This window comes from Manis pentadactyla, chromosome 10, assembly GCF_030020395.1.
Source record: "Manis pentadactyla isolate mManPen7 chromosome 10, mManPen7.hap1, whole genome shotgun sequence".
NCBI lineage: Eukaryota > Metazoa > Chordata > Mammalia > Pholidota > Manidae > Manis > Manis pentadactyla.
Window position 1 is genome coordinate 45,972,557 of NC_080028.1, and position 18,501 is coordinate 45,991,057.

The 18,501-nt window shown below is 35.0% G+C and overlaps 1 protein-coding gene across 1 annotated transcript; it reads left to right on the forward strand.

Annotated features, from left to right (window-relative positions):
* Positions 1-16,686: 16,686 nt before the first annotated feature.
* LOC118929178 (olfactory receptor 6C2-like) lies at positions 16,687-17,628 on the forward strand. Its single transcript, XM_036919089.2, has one exon. The coding sequence runs from the start codon at positions 16,696-16,698 to the stop codon at positions 17,626-17,628; it is 933 nt and encodes a 310-aa protein (XP_036774984.2). The 5' UTR covers positions 16,687-16,695.
* Positions 17,629-18,501: the final 873 nt, after the last annotated feature.

Below are 18,501 nucleotides of genomic sequence, written 5' to 3' on the forward strand. Positions count from 1 at the left end.
GTTAATGGTTTCATATTTTGCAAAATTTTCTTAGGTTGATGTAATCCCACTTATTGATTTTTCCTTTTTTCATTGTGTATCTGTCATATCCAAAATATAATTCCCAAGTCTAATGTAAAGGAGGTTTCCTTGTTTTCCTAGGTATTTTATAGTTTCAATTTTTGTGTTTACATCTTTAATCCATTTCCAGTTAATTTTCATGAACAGTGTAAAATAGTGGTCCAATTCCATTTTTCTATTAGTGGTCATACAGTTTTCTCAACACCATTATTGAAGAGACTCCTTTCCGCATTGACTGTTCTTGGCCTACATGTCAAATAATATATGTGGGGGTTTATATTTGGGCTATCTTTTCTGTACCATTGGTCTGTGTGTCTGTTTTATGCCAGACCATAGTGTTTGAATTACTGTAGCTTTGTAGTATAGTTTGAAATCAGAAGTCTGATGTCTCCAGTATTGTTCTCTTTTCTGATAATTGCTTGGAATGATTCTTAGAAAACTATGAAAGTTCAATATTGAAATATTTAACTCTATTATACAAAAATAATTTCAAAAATAGAATGGCATGACTCATTTAAAAAGTATAACTTATGAAGTATGTGAAAAATATATGAGATCTATTCAGGAAATATAAATTGTATTCTGAAATGTAATTTGATATTCTATGTAAAAACAAAACAGCATAAACATAATTAAAGACCAACCAAAGAGTGGTGAAATATTTGCAACACACATAAAAAATTGTTATTAATATTTATAAGAATTAATAACAATATTGCTCAGTTCTAGGAAATATTATAACAAGAAAAAGATATTTGTACAAAAATGTAATTTGCATCATAACTGAAGTTATTAGAGTGAAACATTAATTCATAATAAAAGTAAAATTTTAGAATCATATAATAAGCTTGACATAGTCCTTTTTTATACTAGTTAAAGGTTTTTTTTAAAGAATTACAAAGCGTATTTGGTTAGGATTGATTTCAAAATATGATAGAATGCACCAAATAAAAATATGACATATTCTCCAAACGATGCAAATTTATAAATACTGAGATAAAAGAAGTTTAAATTTTAATTATCATAGTAATTTGAAAAACAACACATAAAGGAAGTTTCATATTTGTGAATATACAAATTAATATAAATATATTTGCATAGGACATTGATAGAGGGTATAATCTGAGTGACATTACTTTTAAGTTTAATTATTCTATTTTTGTTATCTAGATTTTTTAATAGTAAATAACAATTACTTAAAGTAGAAATATGTTACAAAAGTAGGAAAGGAGTAATTGTAACAGCTATTAGCAGTTACAGATAAAAGGAGGAAAAGGCAGGCTTGCACTTTTTCATTTGACTTTTATTTTTGTTAAGTCCTGTGCTGAATATCAATGTGGAATCTTTATTCTCTGAGGACACTGTCCCCACAGCTCCCTATTTTAGGATATTTGCCAAAAGATTACACAAATGATTGACAAACAACCTTAGAGCCTAATTCACCTGGGACTTGTGTTTATTCACTTGGTTTCATGTTTGGCACATAAAAAACACCAATCTTGTTATTGTAAAAAATACTCATTGTGTCAAGGAACATTCAAACATCATGTCTCTCTAACCAGACGGACTTCTGATATTCCCCTAGACCATTCATTGCCTTATATTGAGTTGATTTTATGTGCCAGACATGCAACCAAGTATATAAACACAATTCACAGGTGAATTAAGCTCCAAACATATTTATAACTTTTGTGTAATCTTTTGGCAAAGATCCTGAAACAGGCAGCCCTGGGGAGAGTGTCCTCAGAGAATTGAAGTTTCCACAGTGATATTCAACACAGGACTTTACACAAAATAAATGTCAAATGAAAAACAGCAAGGCTACCTTTTTGTCCTTTTATTCAATAACATATAGAGATGCTAATCTTTTTAGCAGTGTACAATTACCCTTTTCTTCTTTGGTAATATACTTTTACCTCAAGTAATTGCTATTTATTATTGAAAAATTTAAAATAAAATTGTAAAGTTAAAATTAAAAGTAATAACCACCCTTAATGTCTCTATTATAACCTTCTACAAATTTTCTATGTAAATATATTCTTACCAATAGGTATATTTCCAAATATGAAACATCAGTTATATGTTGTTTTTCAAATTACTTTAATAATTAAAATCTTAAACTTCTTTTTAACTCAATAGTTATAAAATTGTGTCATCATTTGGGAACTGAACTATTCCTTTTTAATGTACTCCATCATAGTATGAAATCCATCTAGCTGAAAATTTGTGAATTTTTAAAAAGACTTTTTGCTATTATTAAGAAATGACTGCCTTGTGGCTATTATGATTCTACAATTTTTATAAATTTTTGTTTGTTATTCTAAATTCAATGTATAATATATTTTTGTACAATCTTTATCTAGTTAAAATATTTCCTAGAACTGGGAATTGTTATTACCTCTTATATATTGACAACTTCATTGTTATGTCTGTTGCAAATATTTCCCCATTTTTTGTTGGTGTCCAATTGTGTTTATAGTATTTCCTTACATAGAATGTTATGTTTCATATCATTAAAATTTAGTAGTTTTTTGAAGAGGTATCATATATTTTTCATATCTAGTTTTCATAATTTATACTTTATTAAAAAGTCATATTATTCTAATTTTCAAATTATTTTTGTTTTGTAGTAAATTTAAATATTTAAATATTATCTTTAATAGTTTCCTATAAACAGCCAAAGCAATAATAAGAATAAAGAACAAAGCCAGAGACACCACACTTCCTGATTCCAAACTACACTGCAAAGCTACAGTAATTAAAAAATGATTTTCCTGGCAGATAAATAGATGCATAGACCAATGGAACAAATTAGAGAGTCCATAAATAAACTTCCATATGTATTACTGGACAAGGAAGCCAAAAACACTCAGTGGGGAGAGACTAGTTTTGGGAAAAATGAATGACCATATACAGAAAAATGGAATTGGACAGAAAAAAACAAGTGGAAAGACAAACAAATTAGACAGTTTTGCACAGAAGGAGACCATAAACAAGGTGAAAAGGCAGCATACCAAATAAAGAAAATATCTGCAAAACATATTTAATATCCAAAATATCTTAGAATCATATACAAATCAAGAAAACCAACAACAAACCTGATGTAAAAATGGGCAGATGAAGTAAACAGATATTTTTCCAGGAAGGCATCTTCGTGGCTCACAGGTACATGAAAAGGTGACCAAAATCATGAATCTTCAGGGAAATGCAAATCAAAACTAAAATGAGCTACCACCTCCCACCTGTTAGAACGGGTGTCATCAGGAAAACAAGAGATGACTGTTAGAGTGGATGCCAAGGAAAGGGACCCTCCTACATGATCAGAGGGAATGTAAACTGGTCAAACATTATGGAAAAGAGTATGGATGGTTCTCAAAAAGTTAAAAATAAAATTGTCTTGTGATCCATCAATCCACTTTGGATAAATATTAAAAGGAAATGACAACATGATGCTGGAAAGATACATGCACTCCTATATTTACTGCAGCTATTCACAATAACTGAGATAGCTAGCAACCTAATTCTCCACCACCAGATGAATGAAAAAAGATGTAATGAATAAATACAATAGAATGTCTTTCAGCCCCAAGAAAGAAGGAAATTCTGCCATTTGTGACAACATGGAAATGCTTTGAGGACGTTATGCTAAGTAAAAGAAATAAGACAGAGAAAGACAAATCTGTATGATATAACAAATCGGTGCAATCTAAAAAATTTTCCATGAGAATCATTTCTCATAAGAACTGAGAGTAGGTAGAATGATGGATACCAGAAGATGGTGGTGGAGGAAATGGGGAGATGTTGTTAAAGGAGGTAATACATAATGTACTTAAGTAACATATTATATACCTTAAATGTACACAATGTTCTGCATAAATTATATCTCAATAAAAAGTAACCATGAAGGTATAAAAATTATAATTATATATGCATCCAACATCAGAGCTCCTAAATATCTAAAGTAAATATTAACAGAACTGAAAGGAGAAATAGAAATACAAAAATAGTAGGAGACCTCAATAACCAAATTTCAGCAATGATAAAGTAACCAATCACAAATTCAGTAAGGACACAGAAGACCTGAACAACACTATAGACTAAATGGAGCTAACAGACATATACAGAACATTCCACCGAACAGCAGCAGAATATACAGACCCCTCAGGTATATACAACCAATTCTCCAGGACAGATCTAGCATGAGGCTACAAGTCTTAAATTTAAGAAGACTGAAATCATATCAAGTATCTTTTGTGACACACAATTTATGAAAGTAGAAATTAATATCAGGATTGGATTAAAGATGGGAGCATGAGAGGAGAGACAGAGGCTTCCTCCTAAAACTGTATTAAATTAGAAAACATAGTTGGTGCAAGTAATCCTGAGAGAGCAACAGCAAAGAGGACTGCAGCAGACTGCACACACCTAGAAAAAAGAGCAGACCACACAGAACAGAATAACAACATAGCAGAGCTGTGGACCGGTGGGACCCAAACCCTTCCCCCACCCCAGCTCACAGGTGGGAGGAAAAGAAACGGAACAGGGAGGGAGTAGAAGGCCTGGGACTGCTGAATACCTAGCTCTGGAGATCTTCTCTGGGAGCACAAACCTACATTTCATGGTGCTTTCATGATACTCGTGTGATTATGGGGTTGGAAAACTAATACAGGCAGAATTCCTAGAGAGACTGAGATTCCAGCTGCTTGTGGAAACCAGGGATCCATATCCGGATTCTCTGGGACAATAGCTTATACCTGTGTGCTCGGCCAACTGTTTCAGGGAGTGGAGACAGACATAGCAGCCAGGAAGAGAGGAACAGCTCTTTCCTCCCCCCAGTCACCAATACTGCTCCCCTGCAACTACCGACATTGCTTCAGGGACTTAGCAGCTCCAGATTAGAGTTTATGGACACTAAAGGGCGCCATATACAAATGTGAAATGCCAAAGAAACCTGGTTCAGAGTAAACTTATTAATACAACTCCAGAGAAAGATTTAAATGACATGGAACTTATGACTCTTTCTGAAACGTAGTTCAAAATAAAAATCATCAACATGCTAATGGAGGTACGGAAAGACATCCAAGAGCTCAGGAATGAATTCAGCTCAGAGATCGATCCAGTCATTGAAGACCACGATGGATGGTATTAAAAGCAGGTTGGATATGCTGGAGGAGATGATAAATGAAATAGAAACTAGAGAAGTGGAATACAAAGAAGCTGAGGCACAGACAGAAAAAAAGGATCTCTAAGAATGAAAGAATATTGAGAGAACTGTGTGACCAGTCCAAACAGAACAATATTTGCATTACAGGGATACCAGAAGAAGAGAGAGAGAAAGGGATAGAAAGTGTCTTTGAGGAGGTAGTTGATGAAAACTTCCCCAATCTGGGGAAGGAGATAGTCTCTGAGGCCATGGGGTGCACAGATCTCCCAACACAAGTGACACAAGGAAGAAAACAACAAGACATATAATAACAAAATTGCCAAAGATCAAGGATAAGGACAGACAATTAAAAGCAGTCAGAGAGAGAAATAAGATCACATACAAAGGAAAGCCCATCAGGCTAACATCAGACTTCTCAGCAGAAACATTACAGGCCAGAAGGGAAAGGCATGAAGTATTTAGTGCAATGAAGCAGAAGGGCCTGGAACCAAGATTACTTTATCTGGCAAGATTATCATTTAAATTTGAAGGAGGAATTAAACAATTTCCAGATAAGCAAAAGCTGAGAGAATTTGCCTCCCACAAAACATCTTTACAGTCTATTTTGGAGGGACTGCTATAGATGGAAGTGTTCCTAAGGTTTAATAGCTGTCACCAGATGAAATAAAACCACAGTAAAGAAAGTAGAACAGCTAACTACTAAGCAAATGAAAAATTAAATTAACTGTCCCCAAAGTCAATCAAGGGATAAACAAACAATACAGAATATGACACCTAATATAAATAGAATGGAGGGGGAAAAAAGGAGGAGAATAAAAAAGAACCTTTAGATTGTGTTTGTAACAGCATATTAAGTGAGTTAAGTTAGACACTTAGATAGTAAGGAAATTAACCTTGAACCTTTGGTAACTCGAATGTAAAGCCTGCAATGGAAATAATAACATATCTTTCAAAAATCACCCTAAATGTAAATGGACTGAATGCACCAATCAAAAGACACAGAGTAATAGAATAGATAAAAAAGCAAGACCCATCAATATGATGCTTACAAGAGACTCACCTGGAAACCAAAGACATGCAGAGACTAAAAGTCAAGGAATGGAAAAAGATATTTCATGCAAACAATAGGGAGAAAAAGGCAAGTGTTGCAGTACTAGTATCAGACAAAATAGACTTCAAAACAAAGAAAGTAATAAGAGATAAAGAAGGACATTACATAATGATAAAGGGGTCAGTACAAGAGAATATAACCATTATAAATATATACACACCCAATACAGGAGCAGCAGCATATATGAAACAAATACTCACAGAATTACAGGAGGAAATAGAATGGAATGCATTCATCCTGGGAGACTTCAACACACCAGTCACTCCAAAGGATAGATCCACCAGACAGAAAATGAGTAAGGACACAGAGGAACTGAACAACACACAAGAACAGGTGGACCTAATAGACATCTATAGAACTCTACAACCAAAAGCAACAGGATACACATTCTTCTCAAGTGCACATGGAACATTCTCCAGAATAGACCACATATTAGGCCACAAAAAGAGCCTCAGTAAATTCCAAATGACTGAAATTCTACCAAACAACTTTTCAGACCACAAAGGTATAAAACTATAAATAAATTGTACAAAGAAAGCAAAAAGACTCACAAACACATGGAGGCTTAAAAACATGCTCCTAAATAATCAGTGGATCAATGACCAAATTAAAATAGAGATCAAACAATATATGGAAACAAACAACAACAACAACACAGAGTCCCAACATCTGTGGGATGCAGTGAAAGCAGTCTTAAGAGGAAAGTACATAGCAATCCAGGCATATTTAAAAGAGGAACATTCCCAAATGAATAGTCTAAAGTCACAATTATCAAAATTGGATAAAGAAGAACAAAGTCAGCAGAAGGAGGGACATAATAAAGATCAGAGAAGAAATAAATAAAATTGAAAAGAATAAAACAATAGAAAAAAATCAGTGAAACAGAGCTGGTCCTTTGTGAAAGTAATCAAAATAGATTAGCCTCTAGTTAGACTTATTAAGAGAAAAAGAGATTCAACACACATCAACAGAATCAGAAATGAGAAAGGAAAAATCACAACAGACCCGACAGAAATACAAAGAATTATTAGAGAATACTATGAAAACCTATATGCTAACAAGCTGGAAAACCTAGAAGAAATGAACAAATTCCTAGAAAAATACAACCTTCCAAGACTGACCAAGGAAAAAAACACAAAATCTAAACAAACCAATTACCAGCAAAGAAACTGAAGTGGTAATCAAAAAACTAACAAGGAACAAAACCCCCAGGCCAGATAGATTTAACTCAGAATTTTATCAGACATACAGAGAAGACATAATACCCATTCCCCTAAAAGTTTTCAAAAAAATAGAAGAGGAGGGGTTACTCCCATACTCATTCTATGAAGTCAACATCACCCTAATACCAAAACCAGGCAAAGACCCCACCAAAAAAGAAAACTACAGATCAATATCCCTGATGAACGTAGATGCAAAAATACTCAACAAAATATTAGCAAACCGAATTCAAAAATACATCAAAAGGATCGTACACCTTGAACAAGTGGGATTCATCCCAGGGATGCAAGGATGGTACAACATTCAAAAATCCATTAACATCATCCACCACATCAACAAAAAGAAAGACAAAAACTACATGATCATCTCCATAGATGCTGAAAAGGCATTTGATAAAATTCAACATCCATTCATGATAAAAACTCTCAACAAAATGGGTATAGAGGGCAAGTACATCAACATAATAAAGGCCATATATAATAAACCCACAGCTAACATCATAGTAAATAGCAAGAAGCTGAAAGCTTTACCTTTAAGATCGGGAACAAGACAGGGATGCCCACTCTCCCCACTGTTATTCAACATAGTACTGGAGGTCCTGGCCATGACAATTAGACAAAACAAAGAAATACAAGGAATCCAGATTGGTAAAGAAGAAGTTAAACTCTCACTATTTGCAGATGACATATTGTACATAAAACCCCCTAAAGACTCCACTCCAAAACTACTAGAACTAACATCAGATTCAGCAAAGTTGCAGGATACAAAATTAATATGCAGAAATCTGTGGCTTTCCTATACACAATTAACTAATAGAAAGAGAAGTCAGGAAAACATTTCCATTCACAACAGCATCAAAAAGAATAAAATACCTAGGAATAAACCTAACCAATGAAGTTAAAGACCTATACCCTGAAAACTATAAGACACTCTTAAGAGAAATTAAAGGGGACACTAACAAATGTAAACTCATCACATGCTCCTGGTTAGAAGAATTAATATTGTCAAAATGGCCATTTTGCCCAAAGCAATATACAGATTCGATGCAATCCCTAAGAAATTACCAACAAAATTCTTCAATAAACTGGAACAAATAGTTCAAAAATTCATATGGAAACTCCAAAGACCCCAAATAACCAAAGCAATCCTGAGAAGGAAGAATAAAGTCAGGGGGGATCTCATTCCCCAGCTTCAAGCTCAACTACAAAGCCACAGTAATCAAGACTATTTGGTACTGGCACAAGAACAGAGCCACAGACCAGTGGAACAGAATAGAGACTCCAGACATTAACCCAAACATATATGGTCAATTAATATATGATAAAGGAGCCATGGACATAGAATGCGGAAATGAAAGTCCCTTCAACAGTTGGTGCTGGCAAAACTGGACTGCTACATGTAAGAGAATGAAACTGGACCACTGTCTAACCCCATACACAAAAGTAAATTTGAAATGTACCAAAGACCTGAATGTAAGTCATGAAAACATAAAACTCTTAGAATAAAACACAGGCAAAAATCTTTTGGACATAAACATGAGAGACTTCTTCATGAACATATCTCCCTGGACAAGGGAAACAAAAGCAAAAATGAACAAGTGGGACTATATCAAGCTGAAAAGTTTCTGTACAGCAAAGGACACCATCAATAGAACATAAAGGCATCCTTCAGTATGGGAGAATATATTCATAAATGACAGATCCGATAAACGCTTGACATCTAAAATATATAAAGAACTCATGCACCTCAACAAACACAAAGCAAATAATCCAACTAAAAAATCGGCAGAGGAGCTGAATCGACAGATCTCCAAAGAAGAAATTCAGATGGCCAACAGACACATGAAATGATGCTCCACATTGCTAGTCATCAGAGAAATTCAAATTGAAACCACAATGAGATATCACCTCACACCAGTAAGGTTCGCCACCATCCAAAAGACAAACAACAACAAATGTTGGCGAGGTTGTGGAGAAAGGGGAACCCTCCTACAGTGCTAATGGGAAATGTAAACTAGTTCAACCATTGTGGAAAGCAGTATGGAGGTTCCTCAGAATGCTCAAAATAGAAATACCATTTGACCCAGGAATTCCACTTCTAAGAATTTACCCTAAGAATTCAGCACTCCAGTTTGAAAAAGAGAGATGCACCCCTATGTTTATCACTGCACTGTTTACAATAGCCAAGATATGGAAGCAACCTAAATGTCCATGGGTAGATGAATGGATAAAGAAGATGTGGTACATATACACAGTGGAATATTACACAGCTATAAGAAAAAAACAGATCCTACCATTTACAACAACATGGATGGAGCTAGAGGGTATTATGCTCAGTGAAATAAGCCAGGCAGAAAAAGACAAGTACCAAATGATTTCACTCATATGTGGAGGATAAGAACAAAGGAAAACTGAAGGAACAAAACAGCAGCAGAATCACAGAACCCAAGAATGGACTAACAGTTACCAAAGGGAAAGGGACTGGGAGGGTGGGTGGGAAGGGAGGGATAAGGGCGGGGAAAAAGAATGGGGGCATTACGATTAACATGTATAGTGTGTGGGGGGCACGGGGAGAGCAGTGCATCACAGAGAAGACAAGTAGTGATTTTACAGCATCTTAGTATGCTAATGGACAGTGACTGTAATGGGGTTTTTGGAGGTGACTTGGTAATGGGGGGAGTCTAGTAAACATAATGTTCTTCATGTAATTGTAGATTAATGATACCAAAAATATAATAATAATAATAATACAATAAATAAATAAATAAACAAACAAAAAGGACATCCGTGGTAGACAGGATGAGTCTTCAAAGATATTCATGGCCTAATCCTTGGAATCTGTGAATGTTACCTTTGTATGCAAAGGGGTTTTTAGGATATGATTAAGTGAAAGTGTTGTGGAAATAGGAGATTATTTTGGATTATCCTGTTAGGCCCAATGTAATCACAGAGGGTTTTATAAAAGGGAGGCAGAAGGGTCAGAGCCAGAGTAAGAAATGTAACAATGGAAGCAGAAGCTGAAGTGGTGTGAAGAAGGAGCCTTCAGCCAAGGAACACAAGTGGCCTCTAGAAACTACAAAAGGCAAGGAAACAAATTCTGCCCTGGAGACTCCAGTAGGAACACAGCCCTGCTGATGCCCATTTTAGACTCAACCTCCAAAACTCTAAGATGATAAAGTTATATTAATTCACTAAAAAAGAAATTAATATCAGAAGAAAAATTCAAAAATCCACAAATATGTGGAAATTTCAAAAGTATTCCTGAGCAACCAATATTTTAAACATTAGGGTAGTTAAAGCTTTAGGTGCCCTAAAGCTTTTTTGTACAGTTAAAAATTAATAGTCAAAATGGAAATAGTATTGAATTATACAAATACTAATTCTTTCTATTTCTATTTAAATTCCTTTTCAGTGAGTGAATATTCTTGAATTTCAGTTCTTTTATATTTGTTAAGATATTGTTATGGTCCAGCATATAGGTTATGTTGGTGAATTATCCATGTGCACTTAAGAAGAATGTGTGTTCTGTTTCTCTTAAGTGTGATCCCTGAGATCCTTTTGGACAAGATAATTGTTAGTGCTCTTCCAGCTGTGTTTGTTCTAATTCTCTCTGTACATGTTCTTTCAATTCCAGAAAAAAGGGTTTTGAAATATTCTGCTTTATTGGGTATTTGTTTATTTTACAACCTTCCACTTTTGACATGGCTGTACATTTATATTTCAAGGTGATGCCTAGTATAGCATATAGTTTGGCCTTGAATTTTATCTAATATGACAATCTATGCACATTTGGATTATACCTACCACCTGGTTGCTTACTTTTTATTTTTCCGATCTGTTCACAATCATTACAATGTCTAAAATAGAAAGACAAGAAATTATCATGTGTTGCTGAGGATTTGGACCTAGAAATTTCATATACTACTAGTGTGAGAGAACTCACTAGTTAGTACTGTGATTTGGAGATATGTTCTGGCACCTATTATCACTAAACATACACCTTTGATACAATAATATCACTCCTAAGTGAATAACAGTGAAGCAAAGGAATATGTATGTATGTCCATGAAATGACATGTACAAAAATGTGCTTAACAGCATTGATTATAATATCCCCAAACTGGAATCACCGTTTTGATCTTGAGTAATAAAATGAATAAGTTTTTATATTTCCATGCCTTGTGCAAGTGAGGGGCTGAGGTCTGGACGTATGATAAAATGGTGGTTGAGCACAGTGAACCCAGGCCCTGATTTCTTGATAAAGACAATGACAACTTTGGATTTAACAAGGCCCCTGCATGTTTTAAAAATGAAATATCAGTAGTTGAGTTATGGCAGTGATTAATTAATATGTGAATACTAATAAGTTCTATCTTAATAAAGCCAATGGATGAACTATATGATCAGCAGAACAAAATAAATAACCTTCAATTCTCCTAATCACTGAAATAGAATATCTTAAGAACTAAATATTAGATATCTGAGGACTGAACTGAGTAGACCATATAAGTACATCCTATAACAGAAATCATCAGATGACCCCTAAAATTTAGATAATGTAAAGAGAAGACGACATGACAAGAATCTGATACTATTATGCTTGCATTTCTTAGGTCTGTGGACACTGACCCACAAGTGCTAGTTCATCTTTTCTTTCATCTCTTTGTCTATTTGTGCCAAAGTTAACTTCATTGTAGATTCATTAGTGGTTTGAATAGAATCACAAAGACACTTTTCTTTGTTCACTTAATTGATCCCTGTGCACTTTAAGCCGAGGAACCAATAAAGCACATCCCATTACTATTAGTGAAAGCTAATGGAGCATTTCTTTGCACATTACGGTCTCACCATCTTTACTTCCACAGCCAGGGGGAGTTGCTAGCAGTTATTTTCCCTTGTGAATTCTTTCAGTCACAGGTATCAGGGAAATATTATTTAATAGTTTAACTAGAGATAGAAGATCTCATCAGCCTCCACGTAGACTTGGTGATGAGGAGAGCGAAGGGTGCCCCTCTCGGTGTCATTGCACATCCCCGTGCATTTGCAGGCACTCTGCCTGGAAGAGCCTGTGGGCCTTAAAAATATGACAAAGTTAATTCAAAATTATAGCCTATAGCAACCAGTGTTTCTCAGACCCAAAGAGGATCTTTGGGCTCAATTTCTAAAATTGATGGGAGCCACTAGAAAGTAAGTGTGAACGGTTCGTTATTTATGTGCCTGAATGTTTTGGAGCTGGAACCATGGAAATTGTGCAAAAGCAGTCCGTGGGTAAAGGCAATGAGGTTAGATATTTCTGCTAGAAAATATGAGTCAAAGAAGTATCTTCATGTTCAGAGAGGATTTGAAAATTAATCTCTGGACTGCCACTTCGGTCTATATAACATGATAATGTGTCTGAACATAACCTTTGAGCAGCGCTCTTGGAAGAGTTAGACTTAAGGGTAAGATCAGCTATGTACATATTATAATGGTATAATGAAAGGGGCCAAAAAAGTATCCAAAAATGTATCTCCCTTGTTCATAGACTCTTAGAATATTAAGGTTATAAATAACTTTAAAAGGAAGTAAAACAGCAGCAGACTCACAGACTTCACGAAGGGAAGGCGGGTAGAGAGTATGGGGAGGGAGGGAGGGAGAAGGGGATTAAGGAGTATTATAGTCAGTACACATAACATAGGGGGGGAACGGGGAAGGCAGTATAGCACAAAGAAGATAAGCAGTGACTCTACAGCATCTGACTACACTGATGGACAGTGACTGCAATGGAGTGTGTGGGGGGACTTGATAATATGGGTGAGGGTAGTAACTACAATATTACTCATGTGAAAGCTTCCTAAGAATGTATGTCAATGACATTTTAATAATATAAAAAGGAAATAACTTTAAAGGGGCAGCTCCCCATTTATAATAACCTGCTAAATAGTTATTTAACTTATCCTTGATCATATCCAGCCCATCCATAGCACTGCATCAGTCCCAAAAGAGTCCATAGTACATCCTTGTCATGTCCATTAGTTAGAAAGGTAGAATACTTTCTAGTTTTTGGACCATCTGCTATTGTTCTTTTACTGGAGCATTCAATCAAATAACTCACATAAAAATGTGAACATGTACATTTTTTTATTAATTTAAAGCGTTTTAAAGTCAAGGAAACAAAGATGATGATTTTGTAGTGAAATGATCATTTAGAATAAAGTGGTATGCCTCACTTTTATGAAAAATACCAATGAAATAATTATCAATTAGCATTATCTTCTCAGTAAAATATATTTAAAGTAAAATCCAAAATTATAATGCTTAAATCTCAAAAGCTTTGGCTACAGAGATTCACACTTACCAATTTTAGGAGTGTACAGTCGGGCATATTTTCTACAAGACTAGTTTGGGAGACTCTTTATTCATTATTTCTCTTTTGAGTAGTTCTTAAATGAGAAATTAATCTGATGAGAACAAAAGGATTTACACACAAGGATACCGTCTAAAATATTATTATATAATAAATGGAAGCAACCTTAATGTTCACTATTAAAACTATTATTTTTATAATTTTCCTCCTTACATGTTGGGATATGAAGAACAAGTAAAATTGTGTGTTGTAAAAATATTTAATAATGAGGAAAATATGTCATAGGTGCATTTGAAATAGATAAAGAGAGGTTAGGTGAGGAAAACATGAAGTGTTATTTATAAAATTAATTTTATAAAATAAAAATAACTGCGTTACATAATTACCAATGAATAAACAGGTTTTAAACAAATACAAGGTAGTACTAATGACAGACTTGTGATTTGATTGCAGATTTTTCTTTCTTTATTATTCTTTTCTATTGGTTCTAAATGAATGTAGTAATATGTACTTATTTCATTATGGAGGAGTCAAGTAATGTTATTTCTTTAAAGAGTGAAATAATAGACAATCTCCTAATTTAAAATTATCCTTGATATGAGGAAAGGAAACAATGATGGCCTAAATCACTAGTATGAAATATATATTCTTTGGAGTAAAGATTTTCCTCTAAAAGTTATCATTCAAACAATGATGTGAACTTATTTGTAAAGCTCAATCCATCCATTTCCTCTGAACTAAGGACACAAGATTATGAATTTTTGTGATATGCATGGTGTACTCTCCAGTGATAAGGACTGGGGGTCAGGGTGTGGGCCAGCACTCAGGAATCGGGTTATGCAGGAAGAGGGAGCTGAAGGGAAGACCATCAGAGGCACTAACTGGGATGGTGTGTGGCTCTACAGAAACCCTCATGTCTTAGTGTAGGAAAATAATTTGTGCATGATCATGTATTTTTATTTTCCAACACTCAGGCAAACTCGTTATCCCATAGGTCCAGGTCAGCAGCAGCATTTTCCTATGAAAGTGCCCGTTAATTCTCTAACACTGTGACAACTCTTTTCAGTAGAAAATAAGTGATGCCTTCCCTAAGTCCAGAGAGAAACAACACTTAAGGTATTTTGTATGTAATATATCAAAGCATCACATCAAAAAAATAATGGATGTCTCTGGGGAAATGTTATTCCAGTTGTTTATTGAAGAAACCCAGATGTCCCAGAGATACTGTTTGCATTCAGGAAACATTTGAAAGCTAACATTTTCATTAATTTGTGATTATTAGAAGTGAATAAGGATAAGCAATTGCCCCAAATCCTCAGATTACAGCTTTCCTGAAAATACTTAAACTTTAGGTCCATCTTTACCTGGAACAAATGCCAGCTCTGACATTTCTTAGAAGTACAACATTGCCCCAATTGCTGGGAAGGTAAGTGAACAGGTAGGAAAAACAAGAAATGAAAAAATACTCAGTGGATTCCTGGAAGGTGGTAAAATGGCTTCTTTGCCATGATCTTCAAAAGAAGCCACATGGGGAAGCAGTCCTGTAGGGAAACTCACAAGGATAGACTGTGATTTTTCAGCTTTTAAGAATATCCACACCAAATAGCCCTCTTTATTTCTTCTTTGTGTCATATTTGATCCTTGTGGAGGATTAATCCCTGATAAGAAGTGTTCCTAAGGAAAATAAGCAGTCTGCTTCTGTCCTTGGTTCAGAGTGTTGAAAAGCAGAGAGGTATCCTGGGAAGCAATGACAGAGACAGCTAAGATTAGGGACATTCCCAGGGGGAAACTGATTCTTCAGAGGAAGGAATCATGGCAAAGAAGTCAACACTTTCCACAAGCTCTATTCAGGTTCCTCTGTCCATCTTGGAAGATACAGATTTTATGTGGTGAATGGAGGTAGCAAGTAGCCTTAGAGACATTTGGGAAATGAAATATCTATGCATAAATTACAGAACCCAAACAGGTTCCAGTGAAGCCTAAGGACAGGATTCGGTTTTCTGAGGAAGACCATCAGAATATCCCATTTGTCAGGATCCTGGGAAGCCTTGTGCTGTAGGATGTTAGACAACAGAAGGGTGGTGAAACAGGAATTCAGGAAAGGAAGCAAAAAATATGCTGGTCAAACTGTTACATGGGAGGGACACACACTTGAAATTTCAGCATATTAACATAAAAGAGTACCTAATAAGAAGTTCTGGAGAATAAGAGAGCCAGGAAATTTCATAGTAACTCTGTGGTAGTGCTCCCGTGACCCACACAGAAAAGTCTTCTCTAGTGTATAGAGATTAAGGAGTTATTTAAAGACAAGTGTTGCAAAACACAGAATAATACAAGTAAGCCTTGTTGGTATTATATTGGTGCAGGGTGTGAGAATGATTTCTGACATAATCTTCTGAAGGTTGGGGAAATAAAATTTTTATACAGATATTTTCCTACTCTACACTGAGGAGTGAGGACACCATGACAGCTGCCCTAATCTTAGGGGACTGGGACATCCTTGTGCAATTTTTTTATATACTTTATAATTGGCCCTGCACCTGCAGGGAAAATGAAACTCCAGAAAGATATTTTCTATAAAACCACATTCTGAAGCCAAGGTAAAGAAGCATACAGGAATATAGCAAGTGTAATCACTTCTACATCAGAGTATTGATGATGTACTGAATGTTTAAAAATGGGCTTCTCCTGACTTGCTTGGCTATTTTCCTCTATACAGTTTATTGAATATTATTTTTCTATTCTATTTCTCAGATTCAGAGTTTATTATTTTCTAACATATCTGAAGACACTGATGAAAAATCATTCTGCAATAACATTCATCCTACTTGGATTAACAGATGACCCACATCTACAGGCTTTTCTTTCAGTATTTCTGTTTCTCACCTACATTTTCACTGTTGCTGGAAATCTCATCATTATTCTCCTCAGTTTGGTTGACTCTACTCTTAAAACACCCATGTACTTTTTCCTTCGGAATTTCTCCATCTTAGAAATAGTACTTACAACTGTCTGTGTTCCTCGATTCCTGTATAGCCTGACAACTGGGGACAGAAGGGTTACCTTTAATGCTTGTGCTGTCCAATTATTTTTTATCATCCTAATTGGGGTAACAGAATTTTTTCTTCTAACTGCCATGTCCTATGACCGCTACGTGGCCATCTGCAAGCCCCTGCACTACACCACCATCATGAGTGACAGGGTTTGCACCATTCTTGTCCTTTTGTGTTGGCTGATTGGGTTATTTGTCATACTCCCCCCACTTAGCCTAGGAGTTCAGCTGGATTTCTGTAACTCCTATCTTGTTGACCATTTTGCCTGTGATGCATCTCCTCTTCTGATGATTGCATGCTCAGACACTCAATTTGTAGAGCAAATTGTTTTACTTATGGCTGTGCTGACCCTTATGTTTACATTAGTCTGTGTATTTGTGTCCTACACATACATCATCAAGACTATTTTAAGACTCCCTTCAGTTCAGCAAAGAAAGAAGGCTTTCTCCACCTGTTCTTCCCACATGATTGTAGTTTCCATCACCTATGGAAGTTGCATTTTTATGTATATGAAACCAGCAAAGGAATCTGTGGCCATGAATAAGGTGGTGTCATTGCTCAACACGTCAGTCATCCCTCTGATGAACCCTTTCATTTATACTCTACGGAATAATCAAGTTAAACAAGCCTTCAAAGACTCAATAAAAAAGATGGTGTTTCTTTCAAAGAATTAGGAAACCAAAAAGACTTCAAAAGTTAAAGATAGGTACATATAAACATTTCATCTTTTACTATGTGTTCTTATTCAAGTCTGCAATACAGTGCTGAAATTATGGTCCTATTAACCAGTGAAGTTTCTTTTCTATTACTCTTAGACCCACAGACTTAAAGAAGCATTATGGTCTTAATTCAAACAGATCTTATTTTATAATGGTTCACTTTCACTACTGAGCATGAATACAGATATTCAGAAAGTCCAAAGAACATCTCATTCCTATGTCTGAAATAACAATAATTTAAGTTGTATTTTTGCCTATTCACTTCTATAAATTAGTGGCTTATTCAGTCCAAAGATTATTTATCTCAACATTCCTTCCTAGAGTAGCATCAACTGTCTCATGAAGAGTGGGTAGATGGAATTTGTTTCTCCTTTTTTGCAATGCAGACCAGTCTGCTTTAGACTAAGGTGGGACTATTGCTTTACACTAAGTTGCAATTAGAGTGGAACTTGTTTGTTGGTGTTTTCATTTTTTATATTTGACATTATATTCCCTTACTTTTTCCAGTTTCATTGAAATATAACTGACATATAACGTAAAATTCTAAGGTATACAACATAATTATTTGATATATGTGTATATTGAGAATGGTGAACACAATAAGTTTAGTTAATATCCCTCACTCAAGGAGTCACTATTTTTATCTTGTAATAAAAAATTTTTTAAAGATTTGCTCTCACAACAACTTTCAAATAAACAATAATATGTTGGTAACTATAGTCAACATGCTGTACATTATATCCCTGGATCTTATAAGTGGAAATTTATGCCTTCACAATCTTTGCCCATTGCCCTCAGTACACCAATCGAAAATCTGGTCTCTGTTCC

Coding starts and splice junctions, on each gene's coding strand:
- LOC118929178 (XM_036919089.2), top strand. CDS start 16,696: ATGAAAAATCATTCTGCAATAACATTCATCCTACTTGGATTAACAGAT.